Below are 23,589 nucleotides of genomic sequence, written 5' to 3'. Positions count from 1 at the left end.
AAATATTCCATAAAAAATCTGCTGTTTTTACAATAGTAATTTACAACATTAACAATGTCTACACTATATTTCTGATCAATTTGACATGATTCGAACATGCAACCTTGGCGTTTCTTGACATTCGCGTTATTTGGGTTGCTAGACGTCCATGTTATACACTCACCCATACCAAATCATTGTCTTATGTAACCATTGGGGCGGCAGGTAGTCTAGTGGTTAAATTGTTGGACTAGTAACAGAAAGGTTGCAAGATCGAATCCCCGAGCTAACAAGGTAAAAATCTGTCGTTCTGCCCCTGAACAAGGCAGTTAACCCATTGAAAATAAGAATGTATTATTAACAGCCTTGCTTAGTTTGACTGGGAACACAGATATGCATCCCTTGGTCACAGATACCTTTAAACAAAAAATGGGTCTCACAATGAGCCTCAGGATCTCGTCACGTTATTTCTGTCCATTCAAATTGCCATCGATAAAATGCAATTGTGTTCGTTTTTTTCGGACATGCTGCCAAATTCTCAACATTGGAGGTGGACATTTCTGCAGTCAGCATGCCAATTGCACGCTCCCTCAAAACTTGTGGCATTGTGTTGTGTAACAAAACTGCACATTTTAGAGTGGCCTTTTATTGTCCCCAAGACAATGTGCACCGGCGTAATATCGTGCTGTTTAATCAGCTTCTTGATATACCAGAACTGTCAGGTTGATGGATTCTTGTGGCAAAGGAGAAATGCTCACTAACAGGGATGGAAACAAATTTGGGCACAACATTTGAGAAGCTATTTGTACATATGGAACATTTCTGGGATCTTATATTTCAGCTCAGGAAACATGGGACCATACGTTACATGTTGCGTTTATATTTTTGTTCAGTGTATATCAGTGGATTGTTTGTAAATTGTTTACTGTAATAAATAATGGGTGGCTTTAAGGTATAGTCTCTTACTGTGCTCTCTTCCTTTGTTTGATCCCCCTGCCCCTATTGGTAGATTCGTGTAGCAACAACAACGCAGGTTTCCGGGTGCACAGCATCACCAAAACTGTGTATCTAAGTTGTTGGCTTTATAAGTAACTGTCAGACAAGCACAATGGGTATTACAAAACTGGCAGATTTGATTCGTAGCGATGCGCCTGGTGCTATTTCTTACAAAGAGATCTGCGACTACACAGGTACGTTTGCATGCTTAGCTACTTAAGGCTAACGTTAGCTAGCTAGCATGTAGTTTGCTACTAGTATCAACCTCCTTCATATGCTCTTTATCTCATCCTAGCATGTATAATGTTATGGAGCAGTGTGCCCCACCCAATTATTGACATGACTTATCCCCAACATTGAAGCTACCAGACAGGGCAGGCATTATTCACGTTATCAAACTAGCTTGGCCAAGTTTAATCCAGTACTAGATATGGGCACAATTGGATGTTTCCTACTCATTGAGTTCACTTAAAGATTTTACAAATGCAGTCATTTGTTTTGTTTCAAAATTTTAGGAAAGGTCATTGCGTTGGACACCTCCATTGTTCTGAACCAGTTCCGCACTGCAGTACCAAATCTTCAGTTACTGGGGTGAGCTGTCATTTCTAACTTCTAAATTGAGAAGCTTACCCAACCGTTGGCATTGTTGACAGCACCTCAAATGTGGCTTTTTCCTCTCCTTCATCTGCACTGAACTAAAATCACAGGATAGGGGAAAGCATATGGCGAATGTCTACCAGTTATTTACTGTCATCTGTCCAGTTCTTTCCAGCCAGTGCAGATGAAGTAAGTAGCTAGAGCAAGAGAGGGAGTCACTTTAGACTATTGGGATGTGTAGACCTGTGTAAACTATTTCTGAATTCAGGACCCTGTTTCTGTTTCTAACCCATGTTCCCATAATTTCGCTCTAGTCCCTTGACAGGTTTGTTCTTTCGAACGCTAACCTTCCTGGAGCATGACATCAAACCATTGTTTGTGTTCGATGGGAAGCCTCCCGGGGAGAAAAGGGCTGTGGTTAGTGGCGCTCTTAGAATTACAGCTGAGACCATAGCGACCTACGGTGCCTTCAGAAAGTATTCACACCCCTTGACTTTTTCCCCATTTTGTTGTTAGAGACTAAATTCAAAATTGATTAAATTGAGATTTGTTTGTCACTGGCCTACACACAATACCCCATAATGTCAAAGTGGAATTATGTTAAAAACTTTTTTTCCCCAAATTAATAAAAAATGAAAGCTGAAATGTCTTGAGTCAAGTATTAAACACCTTTGTTATGACAAGCCTAAATAAGTTCAGGAGTAAAAATGTGTTTTATAAGTCACATAATAAGTTACATGGACTCACTGTGTGCAGTAATAGTGTTTAACCAGATTGTTTAATGACTACCTCATCTCTGTACCCCACATGTACAATTATCTGTAAGGTCCCTGTTTACGACAAGGCACTAAAGTAATGCTGCAAAAAACGTGGCGAAGCAATTCACTTTTTGTCCTGAATACAAAGTGTTGTGTTTGGGGCAAATCCAATACAGCACATTACTGAGTACCACTCTCCAAATTTTCAAGCATTAATGATGGCTGCATCATGTTAAGGGTATGCTTGTAATCGTTAAGGACTGGGGAGTTTTTCAGGATAAAAAAACAAAAGGAATGGAGCTAAGCACAGGCAACATCCTAGAGGGAAACCTGGTTCAGTCTGCTTTCCACCAGACACTGGGAGATGAATTCACCTTTCAGCAGGACAATACCCTACAACACCAGGCCAAATCTACACTGGAACTGCTTACCAAGAAGACAGTTAATGTTACTGAGTGGCCGAGTTACAGTTTGAACTTAAATCTATGGCATGACCTGAAAATGATTGTCTAGCAATAATTAACAACCCATTTGACAGAGCTTGAAGAATTTTGAAAATAATAATGGCAAATGTTGCACATTTCAGGTGTGGAAAGTTCTGAGACTTACCCAGAAAGACTCACAGTTGTAATCGCTGGTAAAGGTGCTTCTACAGAGTATTCACTCAGGGGTGTCGTTTTCAATTTGCTGGCATTTTGAAAAACATGTTTTCTCTTTGTCATTATGGGGTATTGTGTTTAGATGGGTGACGAAAAAAATCTATTTAATCAATTTCAGGCTGTGACAACAAAATGTGGAATAAGTCAAGGGCTATGAATACTTTCTGAAGGCTCTGTACCTCACAAAATGATACCCTCACAAGTAGTGCACTACACTAAATAGGAAATAGGGTACAATTTGCTACAGTCCATGTCAATACGGTTTAATTTAATTGTATTCTCTGTTTTCTTTCAGTTGGAGAAGAGGGCACAGGCTGCAGGCTGGAGCTCCCCCAGTCGTTCAGGAGCAGGTAAGAGAAACATTGGAATTCAATCACAGTGCATATCAGTTTTCCATCTTCCTGTATTTTACTTTTGACCTCTCTGTGGGCACCTGTAGTGTCCCCTCAGACACGGGACTGTCTCCACCTTCTGAAGCTTATGGGTGTGCCCATCATCCAGGTCAGTGTGCGAGTGCTCTATGTAGCATGCTAACCCTGAACACATATCCTAATTATACCAAGTTGTCTTGAACAAACACCAACCACCAGAAACCATAACATATGAACCCTCTCCTTCCACTCTCTCGCTCTCTCTCCAGGCTCCAGGAGATGGCGAGGCACTATGTGCCCACCTGGTGAAACAGGGCATAGTAGACGCGGTAGCATCAGAAGACATGGACACTCTGCCATTTGGTGGAAACATCCTGATCCGCCAGCTCAACGCCAAGAAAAACAGGTGAGAGTGCACCTTTGAGTCCATAGCCATGTCTATACAGCCTGGTCTCATAGACTAGACGTAGTATAGTAAATGTACTTCAGGGACACTCAAATTAGTATGATATGTTACATTTGGTATTTATTTAGATTTTTTATTTTACCTTTATTTAACTAAGCAAGTCAGTTAATAACAAATTCTTATTTTCAATGATGGCCTAGGAACAGTGGGTTAACTGCCTTGTTCAGGGGCAGAACGACAGATTTTTACCTTGTCAGCTCAGGGATTCGATCTTGCAACCTTTCTGTTACTAGTCCAACAATTTAACCACTAGGCTACCTGCTGCCCCAATGGTTACATAAGACAATGATTTGGTATGGGTGAGTGTATAACATGGACGTCTAGCAACCCAAATAACGCGAATGTCAAGAAACACCAAGGTTGCATGTTCGAATCTCATCACATTTTAGCTAATTATCAACGTTGTAACTACTTACTACTTTTTAGCTACTTTGCAACTACTTAGCATGTTAGCTAACCCTTCCCCTAACCCTAACTTTAACCCTTTAACATCACTCCTAACCTTAACCCTAAGCTTAACCATAAAAGCTCAAGACACCAGCAGGATAGTGAAACGTTTGCCTGCTGACAGTACTTAGCACCTCTGAACAGGGTGTCTGCAGTCAATGTCTTTTTTATTCACACAGCAAAGACCTTGGAAGTCGTCAGGCACAAAAGCCTTGATAAAATACTCCAAACCAGAAGGTGGCAGTTGCGTTGTTTGGCTATGCATATCTGTGCGTATTGCTTATGGTCTAGATTCCAAGCTATCAAATCGAATTGGTCGCATACACATATTTAGAAGTTGTTATACGGGTGTAGCGAATTGTGTGTGTTCCTAGCTCCAACAGTGCAGTATTATCTAACAATTCACAACAATACACACAAATCTAAAAGTAAAAGGATGGAGACATGGACACTCTGGCAAATGTTGTGCTAATGTTGCTATTTTATAGAAAGCCCTTGTTGATACTAACCAGATGACCACAGATAGATCTAGCAAGATGACGAAGAAGCAATTTAATTCACTATCCAAAATCCCATACTGTCAGCGCCAGCCCATAGCCAAATACCGGGTCTGCAAGCAGCAAGTACCACTTTTGTTCTAGCAAGAGAAGGAACACTCTCCCACTGTGATAAATACCTATTGGCAGACTATCGGCACAGAGATTGTCGGTGTGTTTCATGCATAACATTGACCCTAACCTTAACCCCTAACGCCTAGGTTAGCTAACGTTAGCCACCTAGCTAATGTTAGCCACAATAAATTGGAATTCGTAACATATATCATACGTTTTTGAAAATTCGTAGCATAATGTACTAATTGTGATTCGTAACATATTGTACAAATTGCAATTCGTAACATATATGAATTGTAATTTGTTACATATCATACAAAATAGATAATGGACATCTACAAAGTAATACATATCATATGAAACGTAACATATCATACTAATTGTAATTTGTTACATATCATACAAAATAGATAAAATGGACATCTACAAAGTAATACATATCATATGAAACGTAACATATCATGCTAATTGGAGTGTACAGGATTTATGTTTAATATATTTACTAAGTTTGATAATACTGCTGTGGTTTCCCCAATAGAAAAGTTTTTAGTCTAGGGTTACTTCTAAGCACTTTGTGGCAAAGTATTGGTAAAAAAAAATTGGGGGAAATGACTACATTTATTAAGTTATTGTAATGACTGATGGCCAGTTCTCTGGGTCTCCAAATCTAATTATTCTTCTCCTCACAGCGAAGTCATTGAGTACTCTCTACCCAAGCTGCTAGACATTTTGAAGATAACACATGAAGAGGTAAGATACCTCCTCCACCCAAAGCATTTGTATTGAATGAGGCATAGGCCTTCATTACATGCTCATAGGCATCATGTGTACAAGCATACTACAATCTTGTAAGGCATAAACATCATGTACTTTTCTCTCAAGTATAATCTCTCAACTGTTGCACCCCTCAACATGCTCCCATACTATCTATTCAGTGATATTTAATCTCTTAGGCTAACACCCCTTGTCTTTCCTCCTAATTTATGTCAGTTTGTGGACCTGTGTATCTTGTTGGGCTGTGACTACTGTGATAAAATCACAGGCCTTGGACCTAAGAGAGCTCTGACTCTGATCCAGCAGCACCGGAACATAGAGAATGTGGTGCTGAACATCAACAGAAAGGTACAACTGTTCATATTACTGCAATGCAATTGTCTTGGAGATTTTGGTGCCAGTGTGTTTGCTGAAGTCTTATCTATAAGCCTGGATAAAACATACTAGTAAACCAAGAAAATATGAAATGATCGATGTCATTTGTTACCACTCCACATATGAATAACATATATGAAGTAATGATTATTTCATTTTTCATCTCAGACCACACCTTCTATGCTATGTTCCTGTCCATGTAATTAGACTAACACCCCAAACCCTTTTCTCGCCTCCTCCTTCAGACCCACCCTGTCCCACTGTTCTGGCAGTATCAGGATGCCCGCAAGCTGTTTTTGGATGCCCCCCAGACCGAGCTCCCGAACCTAGTCTGGACTGAGCCAGATGAGGAGGCCCTGGTCCACTTTCTGTGCCACGAGAAACACGTCAAGTACTGTTCTGGTCCTGTATGACCGACCTCCTTTGGAATTAGACCAGGGGCCATATGTATCAAGCATCTCAGAGTAGGAGTGCTGATCTAGGATCAGGTTCCCCCTGACCATGTAATCTTATTAATTGTGTTCAAAAAGGTAAAACTGAGACGCTTGAAAAATATGAAACCTGGTGTGCACAAATAGAGTCCTCTATATCTGCAGTGCATGGTTGTTTTATGTCCTTGCCCAGTAATCTAAAACGGAATTATTCCGTGTGTGTGTGTGTGTGTGTGTGTGTGTGTGTGTGTGTGTGTGTGTGTGTGTGTGTGTGTGTGTGTGTGTGTGTGTGTGTGTGTGTGTGTGTGTGTGTGTGTGGTGTGTGTGTGTGTGTGTGTGTGTGTGTGTGTGTGTGATGTAGGGAGCAAAGGGTACGAGGTCGAATGCAGAAGTTCAGTGAGAAGCGTGAACGCCTGAGGAAGGAGAGGGAGGAGGACAAGGCAGCAGGACAGAGCCGACAAACTCGCATGGAGGACTTCTTCCGTGTTACACGGAAAAGGCAACAGGTGATATAACCCCACTATGACACTTTTATGACACCTCACCATTTTATGGTGGGAGTACCTGCTGAACTCTATATCTCAAGGCCCAGAGCCTGGTATAGAGATGGTTATATATCAGAATGTATTAGCCTGTTCATTGATGCCAAATGTTTCATATCTACGGTATTTATGGCTTTGGAGATCCCCAACTGTATCAACCCTTTACATTGGTCCACTATATCCAATACAGCTAAGGTTAACTTCAGTTTTACAATTCGGTTGAAATGTACAGCAATTTTCTAAGTAAAATCCATGTAGGTATGCCTTTATTGATTGATCACCTTTAATTTATCAGGTTATATTGACTGTCAATCAATATGTCTAAGGATCAACACTCTTTATACAGTTGAAAAGTGTTTAAAAAAATAATAATTGAAACAATGAATGTACTAACTGAGCTTAATTGTCCAATAAGAACACAGATTTTCCTTCTGTTGCTAAATGTCCTACTGAACACGACCTTGTACTTCTGAACTGGGAATAGTAGCCTCAGGGTTATACTAAGACACTAGCTAGATCTTTTCTGGATTTTCTAAAGCTAGCCAGCTTCAGTTGGCTTCAAATTCAAGCTCAGGCTTCATACATGTTGCGAAGGTGGATATTGATCATGCAACCGCCGTTAACTTGTGCCAGCTTGTGACTGCGTGTTGGCGTTGAACGTGACAAGTCAAAAGCCGAACTCGTCATTGAGACAATGCTGAAACGGCAATCCATGGGCGAGTCGGTGCCACAAACATTTTTCACGAAATGAAAGAAAGCTTATCTTGAAATAGGCTATTAGAAGTGCCATCTTTCTTTTATTAATCGTATCATTAATATCGTCTTTGGTGTGTTTATCAATGCACAAGCCCCTTTTTACCCACAACTTTTAAATGCATCCTGTCTTCACTAAATGTGTAGTGTGATATATCTTTGAATATTACTACACAAAATACATTTTTCTTAAAAAAATATTGAATCAGTCTTCCTCAAATATGGTCCGGAGAAGGGGATGCTGAGTCACTCTGTGAGAGTGAGGGAATCTAATTTCATTGGTCCTCAACTTTCGGCTCAAACGCTTAGTTCAGGATGAAGTGGAGTTGCCCTGCCCCGGAGCAGGTTAGAGATGAAGCATTCATTGCCATAGAAATGTACCTAGCTAAAAGGTGAGTCATCTCGAGTTGAACACAGAATTGACTCAAGTAAGCTCGCTAACTCCTCTCTCCAGCTTCGTAGTACACCCTTCTGGTTCCCTAACTGTTCCTGCATTCAACAATGTCACATTGTTGCCTTGCCTTGTTTGGCAATATAACATTTCATGATTAAAGGTTGGCTAAAGCAGAAACAGACTGGAATCCAGACTAAAGTGATGTGACACTTAAATTAGCCTGTGTATTTCTGGTATGTATTCAGTTATTATGTTGTGTCTGAAATACCAGCCTTATCTCCACTTGTAGCCGTCTGAAACTGGGGATTCCATTGGCACCAAAGAAAAGAGAGCGAGGCCAAAGTGACACTTCCCTCCGACGGATTCTGGTGGTACTGCAAATGCATCCTTACCAACCAGCTGTCTGACAGATAAAAGGATGTGCTTGTTCATGAGGGTCTACCTGAGAAAGGAGCTGTGAAGATCAACTGATCTATACATTTCTTTAACTTCCTAACCATTGAGCATAAACCAATTCTTATTATGTAAAGATTTGTGACAACGACTACCTCGGGGTCATGTTCATTAGGCACCGCCTTGAAACAGGGGCAGACTACCTGGGCATATCCAATAAGTAATGCTCATATTCGTTTTCCGTTTTAAAACATTGTGCCCTAATGAACATGACCCAGGCCAATTCCAAGGGAGCGAGTAAACAGGATGAGCAGAGGCGGAGACTCATTGGCGAGAACAGTGCAACCACTGTCTGTGGGGCCTTGGCTTGCTTGTTCCCTCATCCAAAACAGGAGCCGATTGATTTCTATGGAGGGAGGTCAGATGGGCTCATGGCTTATTTGGTGGACACCTGCTACCCTCAACAGTGCCAAATTTGAGGCAAAGGACTTTCTTATCTTGATAAACATGATAATGTCAAAGTAGAGACCAAAATATGATAATCTCTTGTATCAGTGTTTTTACACAAGATGTCAGTATGATGGTATTTACTATTAAACTTTTATTCATCAATGTAATATGTTGTCGAATGGTAATTGCTGCCCACCAGATCTTCCCACCGGTAGGTGTCAGTCACTCTCTGGTTAGCTGTCTGGTACACCTCCTGTATGCCAACGAAGAAGGACTGTCTTGTCCCACTAGACCTCTCAGCAAGGTGTCTGAACCACCACCGCTGTCGAGGCAAGCCTCCCCAAAGACATCCTCGATAAACTTCTCCCACCGTTAGTAGCCCCGTTTCTCAACCATGGCGACGAGTGCGAAGCGAAAGCAAGAGGAGACGCATCTTAAGATGCTTCGGGAAATGACTAGCCAACCCCCGAATAGGAAGTGCTTTGATTGCGACCAGCGCGGCCCGACTTATGCCAACATGACAGTGGGTTCCTTCGTCTGTACCACCTGTTCTGGCATCTTGTAAGTACTGTGTTGATTCTATTGATTTTTTTTTAATATGTGGGATTGTTTTTAAAGCAAAATGTCGTTCTTTATGATGTGGTTTAGCTAACGTTGGCAAGCTCCCTTACACAGCAGGTAATGCTATCCAACGTTAGCTCGAGGCCATTGGTTGGGCTGGGTCGCAAGCCCATGCTTTGTTGTAAGGAGGGGTCTCAATTCCCAATCTTTAGAAGGTCAATATGCAGTTCCATACCTAGCTTGACCAACTAACTAAAGGATTGTTTTGTGCCGAAAGTACTTGTCTGATAAAAGGCAAATATTTGACCAGTGTGTCAAAACGGCACGTCACCGCACCGGCGAACCTATTTCCCAATCAACTTGTCTATACCGTAGGCGTAGTTTGGGACATCCGTTGCTCACGCCTGTATGTGTATAGATCGAGCAGGGATGGGCAGTCCTCGGGGGCCTGATTGTTGACACACTTTTTGCCCCAGCTCCTGCTAAAACGCCTTACTCCAATAATCAACTAATCAAGGTCTTCAGTTTAGAATACAATTCCGTTTCATCAGGTGTGTTAGTTATAGGGCTGGCCCCCAAGGCCTGGAGTTTTCCATCCCTGAGATAGAGGAAGTGTATAAGTGTCAGACACTTGTAGAATACATGAAATGGGGCAGTAGGTCAAGTAATGCAAATTATATGGTTCAGAGACCACAATAGGAAAGGACTTCTGACAAAACCACAACTGATGCCACAAGTGATCATCCCACGTCATATGTGAAGGCTAGGAACATGAATGCATAGCCTTATGAGTCATATAATGACTTTCACTGGTGGTTTTCACTTTTGGGATGTGCCATCTGATTTCAATCACTTTTTGACCCCTTTTGGACACAAATGCCAAAACCTATAGGAGATGGAGTTTCCCAAAGTGAACCCTTTTTGCATACCCCACCCTACCATGAAATATCCATGTCTTCATCACTGGAAAATATAAATTGTTGAGTTTGATATTCAAAAGCTCATAAACAAGGTTGTCAAACTTTTATTTAAATATATATATATATATATTTTATTTTTTATTTTATTTTAACATCAATTATCTAAATGCATAAACTCTTTTTTTTTCCCACATGTAGCCTGGACCTTATTTTACATCATCTGAGATGTTTGTTAGGCCTGATCGGTTGAAACAGCATGCTATTGGGTGTCATGGTTTGCCAGATAAATGTACTAAAATGCGAATAAAATAGAAATGTAATCTTTGAAATGGTAGCACAAAGATGGTTGGAGGTCCACACCTCAGAGAATGTTGACTTGAATGGGAATATCAGTTTTAAATAATACTGTCAATCTTCCATAGGAAACCTGTTGAAATCATAGAAATATAGATTAAAGAATTTAAGTTGACATTTGACGGTGAGGGGACCGGTGGGCATCTTTGTGGTAGTAATTGGAAGTAAACATTAGAATTTCAATTATGTATCAGCTAATTTGCAGTGGTCTGAAGGTATAAATCCATTCTATTAATTTATATTTATATGATTGAAATTACACCCACCCTGTATTCAACACTATGCTGTGTCTCAACCGATAGCGGGCACAATACAAACACCTCAGATTATGTAAAATAGGGTTTGCATATGCGAAAATGAATTGACATGTTTTTTGATAATTGCTGCTAAAGGATAAATAATCCCTTTTTTATATTTTCCAGTGATAAAGACATTGTTGCAAAATGGGGCAACTTTGAGCACTATCTCCTAAATGTTTTGGCTTTCAGGTTCAAAAAGTCACTTTCTGACCACTACCATGGGCAAATATGTATGACAAGTTTTGTTCAAATCAAAAGGGGTGCAGTCAAAAAGTGATTGAAATCAAATGGAATGACCCTTTTGACAGTGAATATCAGTAAATGCACAGTTTAGCTGTGAGTGTGCAGTCATGTTGTGCCTGGTCATTGTAAACTGAATGACACCGAATACATACCCCTCCACTCCCAACTAGACGAGGGCTGAACCCCCCCCACAGAGTGAAGTCCATCTCTATGACCACCTTCACGCAACAGGAAATTGAATTCCTACAGAAACACACCAACGAGGTAATGACATGAGGTCAAGTAATGTACTAAGAAATGTGTACTTCAATCCTAGTGATCTGCAGGGAGTGCAGGCTTTTATTCTGGTTTAGCACCAACAAATCCAATTCATTCAAAGGTATTGATGATTAGTTGAGTCAGATGTGTTTGTATTGGGCTGGAACAAAATCCTGCTTACCCTGTGGGTCCCCAGGACCAGCATTGAAAAACACTGGATTAGTATTTTCTATGCATGTCTGTCTCCTCATGTATGCTTTCTTTATTTGAAGTTTTTTTGTTTCTCTCTAGGGAGTTTATTGGCATTCCTTTTTCTCTCTCGCGCTCTCTCGCCACACCCTCTCCCCAAACACTTTCTCTACTCTAGGTTTGTAAACACATCTGGTTGGGGCTGTACAATGACAGGACATTGGTTGTTCCAGACTTCCACGAACCCCAGAAAGTAAAAGAATTCCTCCAGGAAAAGTACGAGAAAAAAAGATGGTGAGATGCTTCTTTTTGGTTCATTCATCTGTTCACTGAACTTCACTCACGTGCTTTGTACTGCATTGTGTGAACTAAACATCTTCAAAAGCAGAAGAATTTGATTTGCAGATCCCACAGTTTCTATTGTGACGTATTCATGTAAAATCACACTCAGAACTCTCAATGTAAAATCTTATGAATTCACCTTTAAAAAAAACAAGTAAAAACCCATTTTTACATGTGAAAATTATTTCACCTTGGGAACTCCCCATCGATTCCACCCCTGAATGTATTTTTATTCGTGGTTGTGTGCACACAGGTACGTCTCTCCAGATCAGGCTAGGACGGTAGCCACAGCCCAGGCCTCCAAGTCGGGCACCTCAGCCAGCAGCACAGGCAGCACCCCGGAGGTCCAGCCCCTGAAAACCCTGCAGCTTAACAAGACCCCCCCAACGCGTCAGGTATTTCCCCATCTTCTTTCCTAACATATGATGTAATACATTTCAGGCTAATGTGCTTTTGAGTCATTTCCTAACATATGGGGAAATCCATTTTAGGCTGATGCAAAAAAAAATGGATACCTTTGTCTAGGGTCAATTCAATTACTTTTTAAACTCAATCACTTTTTCACTTCCATAGGTATTTGTAGAAGTGCACAGAAAGTGGCTTTTTGGACCTGAATGCCAAAATATTCAAGAGATAATGGTGCTCAAAGTTGACCCATTTTGCATAACCAACCATACATCCATGTTCTCACCACTGGAAAAGATAAATGGTTGAGATTGATAACATTTAAAAGTTTACAAACACCATTGTCAAACAATTTTGTTGTCTTCCAAAAAACCGAAAATGTTCAATTTTTTTTTTTTTTTTAACGTCAAATTTTCAACAAAATAAATTGGTTTCACACATATTGTAGCTTAGACTCTATTTTACATCATCTAGGTTTTTGTGTTGTGGCCGCCATCGGTTGAGATACAACATGCTCTTGAATACAGGGTGGGTGTCATGTTTTGGCTGATTTAATGTACGAAAATAGGAATCATTTGGAAATGTCAACTTTCAAATGGTAAATAAATAAAACAAAATCAATCGTCTGTGGCCGTTGGCATTAGCGGTTCTAGTGTTGCCATTCGACAGTGGTCGGACCGGTGGTCATCTTTTGTTGTAGTAATTCAAATTGTACTTGTACCAGCTAATTTGCTGTGGTCTGAAGGGATGGGTCCATTCTATTATTTCTGTGATTGAAATGACACCCATCCTGTATTCAAGAGCATGTTTCAACTGATGGTGGGCACAACACAACGTCAGATGACGTGAAATAGGGTCGAAGCTACAGTACAACATTATGCGTTTTTAGATACTTTATTAAAGGTCTAAAAACGTTTTTTGTTTATTTCCAAACCCTCTTATCATTATAAACTCAGGAGGGAAAAAAAAGAAACGTCCCTTTTTCAGGACCCTGTCTTTCAAAGATCATTTGTAAAAATCCAAATATCTTCACAGATCTTCATTGTAAAGGGTTTACAGACTGTTTCCCATGCTTGTTCAATGAACCATAAACAATTAATGAACATGCACCTGTGGAACGGTCTTTCTGACACTAACAGCTTACAGACGGTAGGCAATTAAGGTCACAGTTATGAAAACTTAGGACACTAAATAGGCCTTTCTACTGACTCTCTGAAAATACCAAAAGAAAGATGCCCAGGGTCCCTGCTCATCTGCGTGAACGTGCCTTAGGCATGCTGCAAGGAGGCATGAGGACTGCAGATGTGGCCAGGGCAATAAATTGCAATGTCCGTACTGTGAGAAGTCTAAGACAGCGCTTCAGCGAGACAGGACGGACAGCTGATCATCCTCGCAGTGGCAGACCACGTATAACCACACCTGCACAGGATCGGTACATCCGAACATCACATCTGCGGGACAGGTACAGGATGGCAACAACAACTGCCCGAGTTACACCAGGAACGCACAATCCCTCCATCAGTGCTCAGTGTTCGCAATAGGCTGAGAGAGGCTGGACTGAGGGCTTGTAGGCCTATTGTAAATGCAGGTCCTCACCAGACATCACCGGCAATAATGTCGCCTATGGGCACAAACCCACCGTCTCTGGACCGGACAGGACTGGCAAAAGTGCTCTTCACTGATGAGTCGCGGTTTTGTCTCACCAGGGGTGATGGTCGGATTTGCGTTTATCATCGAAGGAATGAGCGTTACACCGAGGCCTGTACTCTGGAGCGGGATCGATTTGGAGGTGGAGGGTCCATCATGGTCTTGGGGGGGGGGGGGGGGGGGGTCACAGCATCATCGGACTGAGCTTGTTGTCATTGCAGGCAATCTCAACGCTGTGTGTTACAGGGAAGACATCCTCCCTCATGTGGTACCCTTCCTGCAGGCTCATCCTGACATGACCCTCCAGCATGACAATGCCACCAGCCATACTGCTCGTTCTGTGCGTGATTTCCTGCAAGACAGGAATGTCAGTGTTCTGCCATGGCCAGCGAAGAGCCCCGATCTCAATCCCATTGAGCAGGTCTGGGACCTGTTGGATGGAAGGGTGAGGGCTAGGGCCATTCCCCCCCTAGAAATGTCAGGGAACTTGCAGGTGCCTTGGTGGAAGAGTGGGGTAACATCTTACTGCAAGAACTGGCAAATTTGGTGCAGTCCATGTGGAGATGCACTGCACTACTTAATGCAGCTGGTGGCCACACCAGATACTGACTGGTACTTTTGATTTTACCCCCCCCCCCCCCCCCCCCCCCCCCTTTGTTCAGGGACACATTATTACATTTCTGTTAGTCACATGTCTGTGGAACTTGTTCAGTTTATGTCTGTTGTTGAATCTTATGTTCATACAAATATTTACACATGTTAAGTTTGCTGAAAATAAACGCACTTGACAGTGAGAGGACGTTTCTTTTTTTTGCTGAGTTTATAAGTCAATGGGTGCAACCCCATGTCCCCAGTTATTTTTCTTTAAAGCATGCTGTCATTCCTCATGCCCTTCCATCTCTCTCTCCCTCCCTCTGCCAGTCGCCGGTGGTGGTTCGCTCCCAGGCCTATCCTATAGTTCAGGAGAAGAAGTTTGACCTCCTATCTGACCTGGGTGGAGACATCTTTGCCGCTCCGCCCTCTCAGGCTGCCAGCAACTCCAACTTTGCCAACTTTGCACATTTCCCGAGCCAGTCAGGTAATGAGTGGGAATGGCCTTCACTCAAACTAACTTCAGTTTTAAGTCAAATTTCCACTTAGTCGTGCAGTAATGTGACTAAGTGAACATTTTTCTTAAATGGCAGTTCAAGAGTTTCCCAATATTGAGTTGATTCGAAATCTTTGTCTTCAATGAGACAAAATCATATTTTGAGTGCTTCGAAATGAGCAGTTATGAAGAGTAGTGTAAGAAGACAACACGTCATTATAATGTGTTTGTGTTAAATCATTGTCATCTGCCCCTCCTCCCATGCACCATAATGCCATTATGATTTCCTCATTCCTCACGTTGTCAGCGTTTGTTTCCTCCTCTGTGGTTTGCAGCGACTCAGGTTAACTCAAACGCCGACTTTGCCAACTTTGAGGCGTTTGGCAACTCTGGAGTACCTTCACATTTCAGCACCTCACCCCCCTCACAGTCCTTTGCATCAGGTACCCCTGGGTCCCATTCTCATACATACCCTCTTATTTACATTATATATGTTCCAAGCCCAACAGGGGCACAACATGTTATCTTATTTTTGTGTGTTAGTGTCCATGTCCATTGCCATATGTGTATATTGACCCCTGTGTGTGTCTCTCTCGCTCTCTGTAGGGCGAGGTGTCCCAGTGCCGTCGGTGGCCGGTGCTGTACCGGCTCCGTCCCAGCTGGGCATTTCAGCAGAGGACCGCTACGCTGCTCTTGCTGAGCTGGACAACGAGCTGAGCTCTTCGGCCCCCACAGGGAGCAGTGTCCAGGGGTGAGAGACAGACGCCACTTCAAAACTTGGCACTAAAAATTGGTTTTAGATATGCCTCTGGATCTTGCTAAAAAAATAAAATAATGATTCAATGAGATATAACAAATTGATTCAGGTTATGTATTTATGTGAATCTAGGAATATGTTTGGAGCTGTGTTGGGAACCTCGCCTGCCCAGACTCAGCCAGTATTACCCAGCATGCATGTGCAGCAAGGCTTTGGAGGTGAGTGGATTGTGTTACACATTCCTGAACATTGATTTCTGAAATGGGTGACCCTCAAATGTAATGAAAACATGATGTAATGTCCTGTTTCAGCCATCCCGTCCAATAACCCATTTGTTGCCGCCGCCCCGGATATGGCCACCAACCCCTTCCAGACTAATGGTATAGCACCGGCCGCAGGTGTGTGTGTGTGTGTGTGTGTGTGTGTGAGAGAGAGAGAGCATGTGAAAGTCCATAAATGCATGCATAACGTGTGTGTGGTTGAAGTCAGAAGTATGAACACAAGCATGCTTAAAGGACATGTTTGGGCCTCTGCCAGTGAATGTGTGTCAATTTGTCTGAAATAGCATTGTTTGATATCAGTAGATACTGTACATTGAAAGGTACGGTTGTGTACCACTGTGTACGTGGTACTCACTCCGCCCTCCCCTCTCTCTGTGTTTCGTAGCCTCGTTTGGCACAGGCTCTATGAGTATGCCTGCTGGCTTTGGGAACCCTTCCTCTTACTGCCTCCCGACCAGTTTCAGTGGGACTTTCCAGCAGCCCTTCCCTGGCCAGGCCCCCTGCCCTTACACCCAGCCGGGGGCCTACCACCCCCAGCAACCCAATGGTAAGTAGTGTGCCCTCTTCTCCTTAGTAGTCTCACCCATACCACAATATAGTTTGGACTTTACTTCAAAGCTGTGATTTGCACCCCCTCCCCCTAATATTGTGTTTTGACTCACCAAATGTTTAACATTTTCTTGTGACCCTCCACTATAAACAAAGGTTGTATTTCTGGCAGGTATTCCTGTAACAACGGTAAATGTAATAACTTTTCTGTTTGAAATAACTTTGCGTTTTTTTTTTCTAATGTAATAAAACCAGTATGTTATAACTTGCTGGTAATCATAATAAAATGTTTAATGATAAACATAACTTTTGCTGCTAAATCTAAACAAGTAATCTACAATAGTTCCCTTTAAAGACGTCCCCAGGACGTCACGAAATGGTCCCGGGGACGACCCTGGGGATGTTTTTAGGACGTTCCTTGGACTTTGTGTCATAGTCCCCTGGAGTTTTTTTTGTCTAGTTCCCCGTTTGTCCGGGGAACGTCACCTGATTCTCAAATAAACGTATAATTTATTTGGTTCAGTAAAGTTGAATTGTGCTGGATGGTTGCTGGTGTTACTGACTGGGTTAGTTCTGTGCACCACATGACTTTGATAGCCTCAGCTGAACTGAAGCCAAGGTGTTGGCTTGTGTTACCTTGTAATGCCAGTCTTCAGGTTTCAGGCAAGGTTACTCAACATGTTCATTTGACACCAATTGCCCTGGTGCCATCCAGATCGGCCCAAACAGTTTTGAAATTGTTCAAATACTTTGAGTGTTTGCTTGAGCCTTCCTGGAGTGCCGGATTGATGGTGTTAGCACTGTTCCATGTCCTTAAAAGAAGGGAAATAACACAGACATTGTTATTACATGATCGGTGGAAGTTATTGGTCATTTAATAAAGTTGCTACTGACCTGATGACCTGACATAATAACCACCGGATAACATAATAAGCTTGATTTAATAATGATCAAATAAAGTGGTGTGTGTGGGACTATGCATGTGTGTACATTTCAATGTGTGCTTGTGAGTGTCTATGTATTCCTGTATGATGTGCATGAGTTGTTTGTGTTGTGATTGGCACTAGATGGTGGTATGTGCATCAAATTGAGGGTAGTAGTACATAACATTGATTTTGGTATGTTATTACATGTTTGGTTGAAGTTATTACATTATTCATAAAGTTGTTACTCACCGGTTAATGTAATAACCACCGGTTAACGTAATAACTTCACAATTTAGCAGAAAAAGTCAACTTTACCATTCAACATTTTATTACGTTTACCGGCAAGTTATTACATTTACCAGGTTTATAAAAATAAATAGTAAATAGACCATTCAGCCTAATTTTTTTTCTCTCTGCATGGACAGGCCCTGGTGGATACCCAGTCTACGGGCAGACCAAGCCCTCCATGACCCCCTTTGGGCAGCCCATGGCTGGGCCGGGGATGACCAATAACCCATTCATGGTGAGCATCTAGTAGCTTGTGTGTGTGTTTCCGGATCATGTTGAGGGTCCGAAGGATGCATTGTGGTCTTTTAATAGTAATACTTGTAATACCAATGTGAAACACTTTGTGACATAACACATACAAGTCTGAACACATGCAACTTCTGCATGGGTCCAATGTAAAAATACACCTATGTGGGGCGGTCACCCATGCAGCCTCGCTCTCTCTGCTAACTTCATGGATGAGTTTGGAAGCCATGCTGATAGTTATGTTATTTTCCGATATTGATGAACCATTTGTTTTGAACCAGGCGGGAGCCCCGGCTGGATCCTACCCCGCTGGAGGCTCTTCCACCAACCCCTTCCTGTAGTGCGCCTATCTCCTCGTCAACACCACCAGAGGGCAGCAGCACCTATTCAATGCACCGGCTCCGTCACACCCTGTGATGTGACCGTACAGTTCTGAAACTCTGAATTCAAGTTTTTAATTAAAAGCTTAGTTTATGACACTATAAAGGACTATGGGATTTGGGACTGCCATGGAATGATGCCCTTGGACTAAATATGTTCTCTATACATTTATTATTTTGTTCATTTGACAGCTCTTTATTATGCATATCAGCATTTGTAATCACATTAAAATACAAGGTATAATAAGGACTTGACATGGTTGGGCAACATTATGGATGTGCCACTATGTTTCTACCAGTGTGTTTATAGGATAACTATCAGGGTTGTATACAAGTCTAGGAGGGAACTGAGGTGACGTGAAGAGTTTTTGCCTCGAACGATGTGAATTATCAGGCTGGCAGAGGAGATATGCACCTAATTCTATTTGAGGGGGTACTGATGGTCAAATTCAGTATAATGTAATGTGTAAAAGAAACAATGTAATGTGTAACGGTATCAATGGGCATGACGCCTCTGCCTGTAGGTATGGCATCCGGTAAAGGGACTTGTATTTGGTGCATAATTAATACCACTATTACTGAATGTGGCCCTGTTCTTATTAGGCTCAAAACACCATAGTGCTATCCCAAGGCATTGCAACAGCATTTTGCCTAGCGGTTTACAAAACCGTTGAATAACCTTGAATACAACCCAAGTCTTTTACCCTTACTCCTTTTTTAAAGTTGTTACTAGGATAAGTCCAAGTGTAACAACAGCCCAAACACACTAACGTTAGATAGGTAAGAGTCCGTTTGGAAAGGAACAAATGCCTGCTAAAAAAAACAAACATGAGACCCCAGACTCCAGCACTAGCCGTTGTGATGACAGGCATGTGTCTACTGTAGCACAAGGAGAGTAGGGAATAGAGATGAAAGGTTATTGTGCTCTAAGGGAGCCCTCTCCATGTAACCTGACCCGCATGTGTGTAAAAACACCTGAGAAGTTTGGTTTTTATTTGGAGAGATGGTTACTTGTGGTACCCAATCACTTTTAATGAATTTAATCATGTTACTTGCCATTACAGGAATATGTAAGTCAATGTGTACATATATAAATATATGTATAAATATTAAAGATTTTTAACTACAATTTGCTCTTGATTCAAATGTTTTCATTTAGAATTCCCTATCCCTATTACGTAAAGGTACGGGGGTAAAATCATAGGGGAAGCAACAAAAAAAAGACATATTACAACCTATGTGTTGTGATAATTGCGTTGTTTGCTTTATAACCTGTTAGTTCATATGCTTTGCGACAGTGATAGGCCTATATGCAGGGCATTCGGAAAGTATTCAGACCCCTTGACTTTTTCCACATTTTATTACCTTAGCCTTATCCATTTTAGAATAACATTTTTCCCTCAATCTACGCGCAATACACCATAATGACAAAGCAAAAACGGGTTTTTAGACATTTTGTGAAAATGTATAAGTGTTCAGACCCCTATGTTGAAGCACCTTTTGGCAGTGATTACAGCCTTCTTGTGTATGAAGCTACAAGCTTGGCACACCTGTATTTGGGGAGTTCCTTCCATTCTCTGCAGATCCTCTCAAGCTCTCTCAGGTTGGATGGATAGTGTAGCTGCGCAGCTATTTTCAGGTCTCTAGAAATATTCGATCGGGTTCAAGTCCGGGCTCTGGCTGGGCCACTCAAGGACGTTCAGAGATTGTCCCGAAGCCACTCCTGCATTGTCTTGGCTGTGTGCTTGTGGTCGTTCTGTTGGAAGGTGAACCTTCGCCCCAATCTGAGGTCTGCTCTGGAGCTCAAGGATCTCTGTACTTTTCTCCGTTCATCTTTCCCTCAATCCTGACTAGTCTCCCAATCCCTGCCACTGAAAAACATCCCCACAGCATGATGCTGCCACCACCATGCTACCAGGTTTCCTCCAGATGTGACACTTGGCATTCAGGCCAAAGAGTTTAATCTTTGTTTCATCAGACCAGAGAATCTTGTTTCTCATGGTCTGAGAGTCCTTTAGGTGCCTTTTGGCAAACTCCAAGAGGGCTGCCATGTGCCTTTTACTGAGGAGTGGCTTCCATCTGGCCACTCTACCATAAAGGCCTGATTTGGTTGTCCTTCTGGAAGGTTCTCCCATCTCCACAGAGTCACTCTGGAGCTCTAATTTTTGGTCACCTCCCTGACCCATCTCCCCTGATTGCTAAGTTTAGGAAGACAGCTCTAGGAAGATTTCTTGGTGGTTCCAAACTTCTTCCATTTAAGAATGATGGAGGCCACTGTGTTCTTGTGTACCTTCAATGCTGCAGAAATGTTTTGGTAGCCTTCTCCAGATCTGTGCCTTGACACAATCCTGTCTCGGAGCTCTCCGGACAATTCCTCAACCTCATGGCTTGGTTTTTGCTCTGACATGCACTTTGGGACTTTATAAAGACAGGTGTGTGCCTTTCCAAATCCTGCCCAATCGATTGAATTTACCACAGGTGAACTCCAAGTTGTAGAAACATATCAAGGATGATCAATGGAAACAGGATGTTCCTGTGTTCAATTTCAAATCTCATAGCAAAGGGTCTGAATACATATGTAAATATGGTATTTCTGTTTATATATATATATATATATATATATATATATATATATATATATATATAAATTATTATTTTTTCTTCCTAAAAACCTGTTCACGTTGTCATTATATTGTGTGTAAATTGATAGACTTTTTTATTTAGTCCATTTTAGAATAAGGCTGTAACGTAACAATATGTGAAAAAGTCAAGGGGTCTGAATACTTTCCGAATGCTGTGTCTGTGTATACATACGGTATCTACTCATTCAAGGTTTTTTTTTTTTTTTTAATTTTTGTACAATTTTCTACATTGTAGAGTAATAGTGAAGACATCAAAACTATGAAATAACACATGGCATCATGTAGTAACCAAAAAAGTGTTAAACAAATCAAAATATATTTTAGATTTTTCAAAATAGTCACCCTTTGCCTTGACAGCTTTGCACACTCTTGGAACACTCCTCTACTCTCCAAATTCATCAAAGGAATGTGCTTTGTCTCATACCTTTTTTCCCACTGAAACTCTAACACGTTCAAAAGTGAATACTGAAACACTATAACGTAGAATGTGGGGAATGGTCAGAGGTAATCTATAGAACACTAATGTTATTTTGTGATGTCATTAAAAATGTTATGAAGGAAATACTGTAACTTGGAAATTATACCCACTACATAGATGAAGTTTCCATACTATGGCTTGTGCATGTAATAAGAAAATTATGAAAGTGTTTTTGTTAAGAGAGGGATGTGATTTGAGAAGTTATGAGAGAATTGTTTTCCATAACTTTGCACAGTGAGTAATCCCCGTGCCCGAAGTGAGGTCAGGCAGCATGCCAGCGTGCCAGACCCATCCCTTTCGAGAAAAATGCAGTGGTGGAAAATGTACCCAATTTCCATACTTGAGTAAAAGTAAAGATTCCTTAATAGAAAATGACTCAATTGAAAGTCACCCAAGTTTGCCCCTGGAAAGCCAGGGGCAAACTTCATCAGTCAGACATATTTTACAAAGTGAGTCCGCCAGATCATCGGCAGTAGGTATGACCAGGGATGTTCTCTTGACAAGTGTGTGAATTAGACACTTTTCCTGTGCTGCTAAGCATTCAAAATGTAATGAGTACCTTTGGGTTTCAGGGAAAATGTATGGAGTAAAAAGTACATAATTTTCTTTGGGAATGTAGTAAAGCAAAAGTTGTCAAAAATATAAATAGTAAAGTAGTTATGTAGTACCTTGAAGTATTTTTACTTAAGTACTTTACACAACTGGAAAAATGTATAAATGATGGGTTATGAATTAACTCTGCAGACCAAAAAAGCGTGAAGCTCCAGCTGCGTGTTTAAAATGGTTAGAACTTTAAATCTCAGACGATAAACTCACCTCCCGGACAATCAATGGTTTGGCTGATTAGCTGTCCTAAGTAAAGTATCTTTGAAAGAGAATTTAATTAGGACCATCCTGTTACTCTGCTCAAACCATTGTATTACACTACTCTCATCACCCCACTGGGGAACCATCGATACGGCTGGCTCAGAGATGGAAACTCCAGTCTGAGACTCGGACTCGAGTTGCACTTAAGTTGCAACGAAAATGACTTACAACTTGACTTAGACTCGTGATCAATTGACTTGACTTGGACTCTAGATGAAAGACTCATGAACAATGCAAGTCAGTACTGAGAAGTTTTAGTTGTGTATCCTGTCAGATAACATGGAACAGGCGCAGTTGTAACACAGAGAAAGAAGTTTAATACAGAGGGCTGAAAAACGTTCTAGAACGTCTGCGTCATTTCTACGTCACTATAGTACTACAGCTAAACAATTGTAATCAGCAACAATGTCATCAGGTGGTGAAGCTTTTGTTCTTAAATTTGGTTACAAGAACCTGCAGTATAATGCCAGTATACTGTCACTCATCTGCAAAGTATACTGAGCACAAGTCGTCACCTAGTTGGTCTAGTAAAAGCACTGCAGCAGTCAATCAAACGCCAATTCCAGGCGGTGTTTGTGAATGTCAGAATGGGCACTCGGATGAACAGGCAACAAAACTTCTATTTGGTGACAATGTACACTACCGTTCAAAAGTTTGGGGTCACTTAGAAATGTCCTTGCTTTCCATGAAAACATACATGAAATTAATTGCAAAATGAATTGGAAATAATATAGTCAAGACTTTGACAAGGTTATAAATAATAATTTTTAATTGAAATAATAATTGCAACCTTCAAACTTTGCTTTCGTCAAAGAATCCTCCATCTGCAGCAATTACAGCCCTACAGACCTTTGGCATTCTAGCTGTCAATTTG

At 41.4% G+C, this 23,589-nt stretch overlaps 2 protein-coding genes across 5 annotated transcripts; both read left to right on the top strand.

Moving 5' to 3' along the window:
- The first annotated feature begins 255 nt into the window (after positions 1 to 255).
- zgc:110269 (putative flap endonuclease 1 homolog) lies at positions 256 to 9,163 on the top strand. 2 transcript variants are annotated; one of them, XM_014139278.3, is made up of 12 exons: positions 256 to 273; positions 989 to 1,169; positions 1,491 to 1,566; positions 1,887 to 1,989; positions 3,285 to 3,339; positions 3,429 to 3,490; positions 3,630 to 3,766; positions 5,574 to 5,634; positions 5,875 to 6,006; positions 6,279 to 6,424; positions 6,826 to 6,970; positions 8,443 to 9,163. In XM_014139278.3, the coding sequence occupies exons 2-12, from the start codon at positions 1,088 to 1,090 to the stop codon at positions 8,497 to 8,499; spliced, it is 1,056 nt and encodes a 351-aa protein (XP_013994753.1). In that variant the 5' UTR covers positions 256 to 273; positions 989 to 1,087; the 3' UTR covers positions 8,500 to 9,163. The 2 variants fall into 2 exon arrangements, with proteins under 2 accessions (XP_013994753.1, XP_045549795.1); XM_045693839.2 differs by lacking the exons at positions 256 to 273; positions 989 to 1,169 and adding an exon at positions 1,683 to 1,761 and having other exon boundaries at positions 1,497 to 1,566.
- Positions 9,164 to 9,213: 50 nt separating this feature from the next.
- On the top strand, positions 9,214 to 19,857 carry LOC106568704 (arf-GAP domain and FG repeat-containing protein 1). 3 transcript variants are annotated; one of them, XM_014139276.3, is made up of 12 exons: positions 9,214 to 9,557; positions 11,544 to 11,637; positions 11,999 to 12,114; positions 12,416 to 12,557; positions 15,136 to 15,292; positions 15,637 to 15,744; positions 15,908 to 16,052; positions 16,191 to 16,276; positions 16,370 to 16,438; positions 16,725 to 16,886; positions 18,240 to 18,337; positions 18,630 to 19,857. In XM_014139276.3, the coding sequence occupies exons 1-12, from the start codon at positions 9,391 to 9,393 to the stop codon at positions 18,687 to 18,689; spliced, it is 1,404 nt and encodes a 467-aa protein (XP_013994751.1). In that variant the 5' UTR covers positions 9,214 to 9,390; the 3' UTR covers positions 18,690 to 19,857. The 3 variants fall into 3 exon arrangements, with proteins under 3 accessions (XP_013994751.1, XP_013994749.1, XP_013994752.1); XM_014139274.3 differs by having other exon boundaries at positions 16,370 to 16,456; XM_014139277.3 differs by lacking the exon at positions 15,637 to 15,744 and having other exon boundaries at positions 16,370 to 16,456.
- Positions 19,858 to 23,589: the final 3,732 nt, after the last annotated feature.

The sequence above is a fragment of the Salmo salar genome, chromosome 14 (assembly GCF_965601325.2).
Source record: "Salmo salar chromosome 14, fSalSal1, whole genome shotgun sequence".
Lineage (NCBI taxonomy): Eukaryota > Metazoa > Chordata > Actinopteri > Salmoniformes > Salmonidae > Salmo > Salmo salar.
The sequence above is the reverse complement of the archived record's forward strand: the minus strand, read 5'-3'. Positions and strand labels throughout refer to the sequence as shown.

Excerpts from the sequence above, each read along its gene's own strand:
- LOC106568704 (XM_014139274.3), top strand. The coding sequence starts at position 9,391 with ATGGCGACGAGTGCGAAGCGAAAGCAAGAGGAGACGCATCTTAAGATG. Across the intron at positions 16,053-16,190 it reads ACAGGGAGCAGTGTCCAGGG|GAATATGTTTGGAGCTGTGT; the intron begins GTGAGAGACAGA and ends ATGTGAATCTAG. Across the intron at positions 16,457-16,724 it reads TGGTATAGCACCGGCCGCAG|CCTCGTTTGGCACAGGCTCT; the intron begins GTGTGTGTGTGT and ends TGTGTTTCGTAG.
- zgc:110269 (XM_014139278.3), top strand. The coding sequence starts at position 1,088 with ATGGGTATTACAAAACTGGCAGATTTGATTCGTAGCGATGCGCCTGGT. Across the intron at positions 1,170-1,490 it reads AGAGATCTGCGACTACACAG|GAAAGGTCATTGCGTTGGAC; the intron begins GTACGTTTGCAT and ends TCAAAATTTTAG. Across the intron at positions 5,635-5,874 it reads TGAAGATAACACATGAAGAG|TTTGTGGACCTGTGTATCTT; the intron begins GTAAGATACCTC and ends AATTTATGTCAG.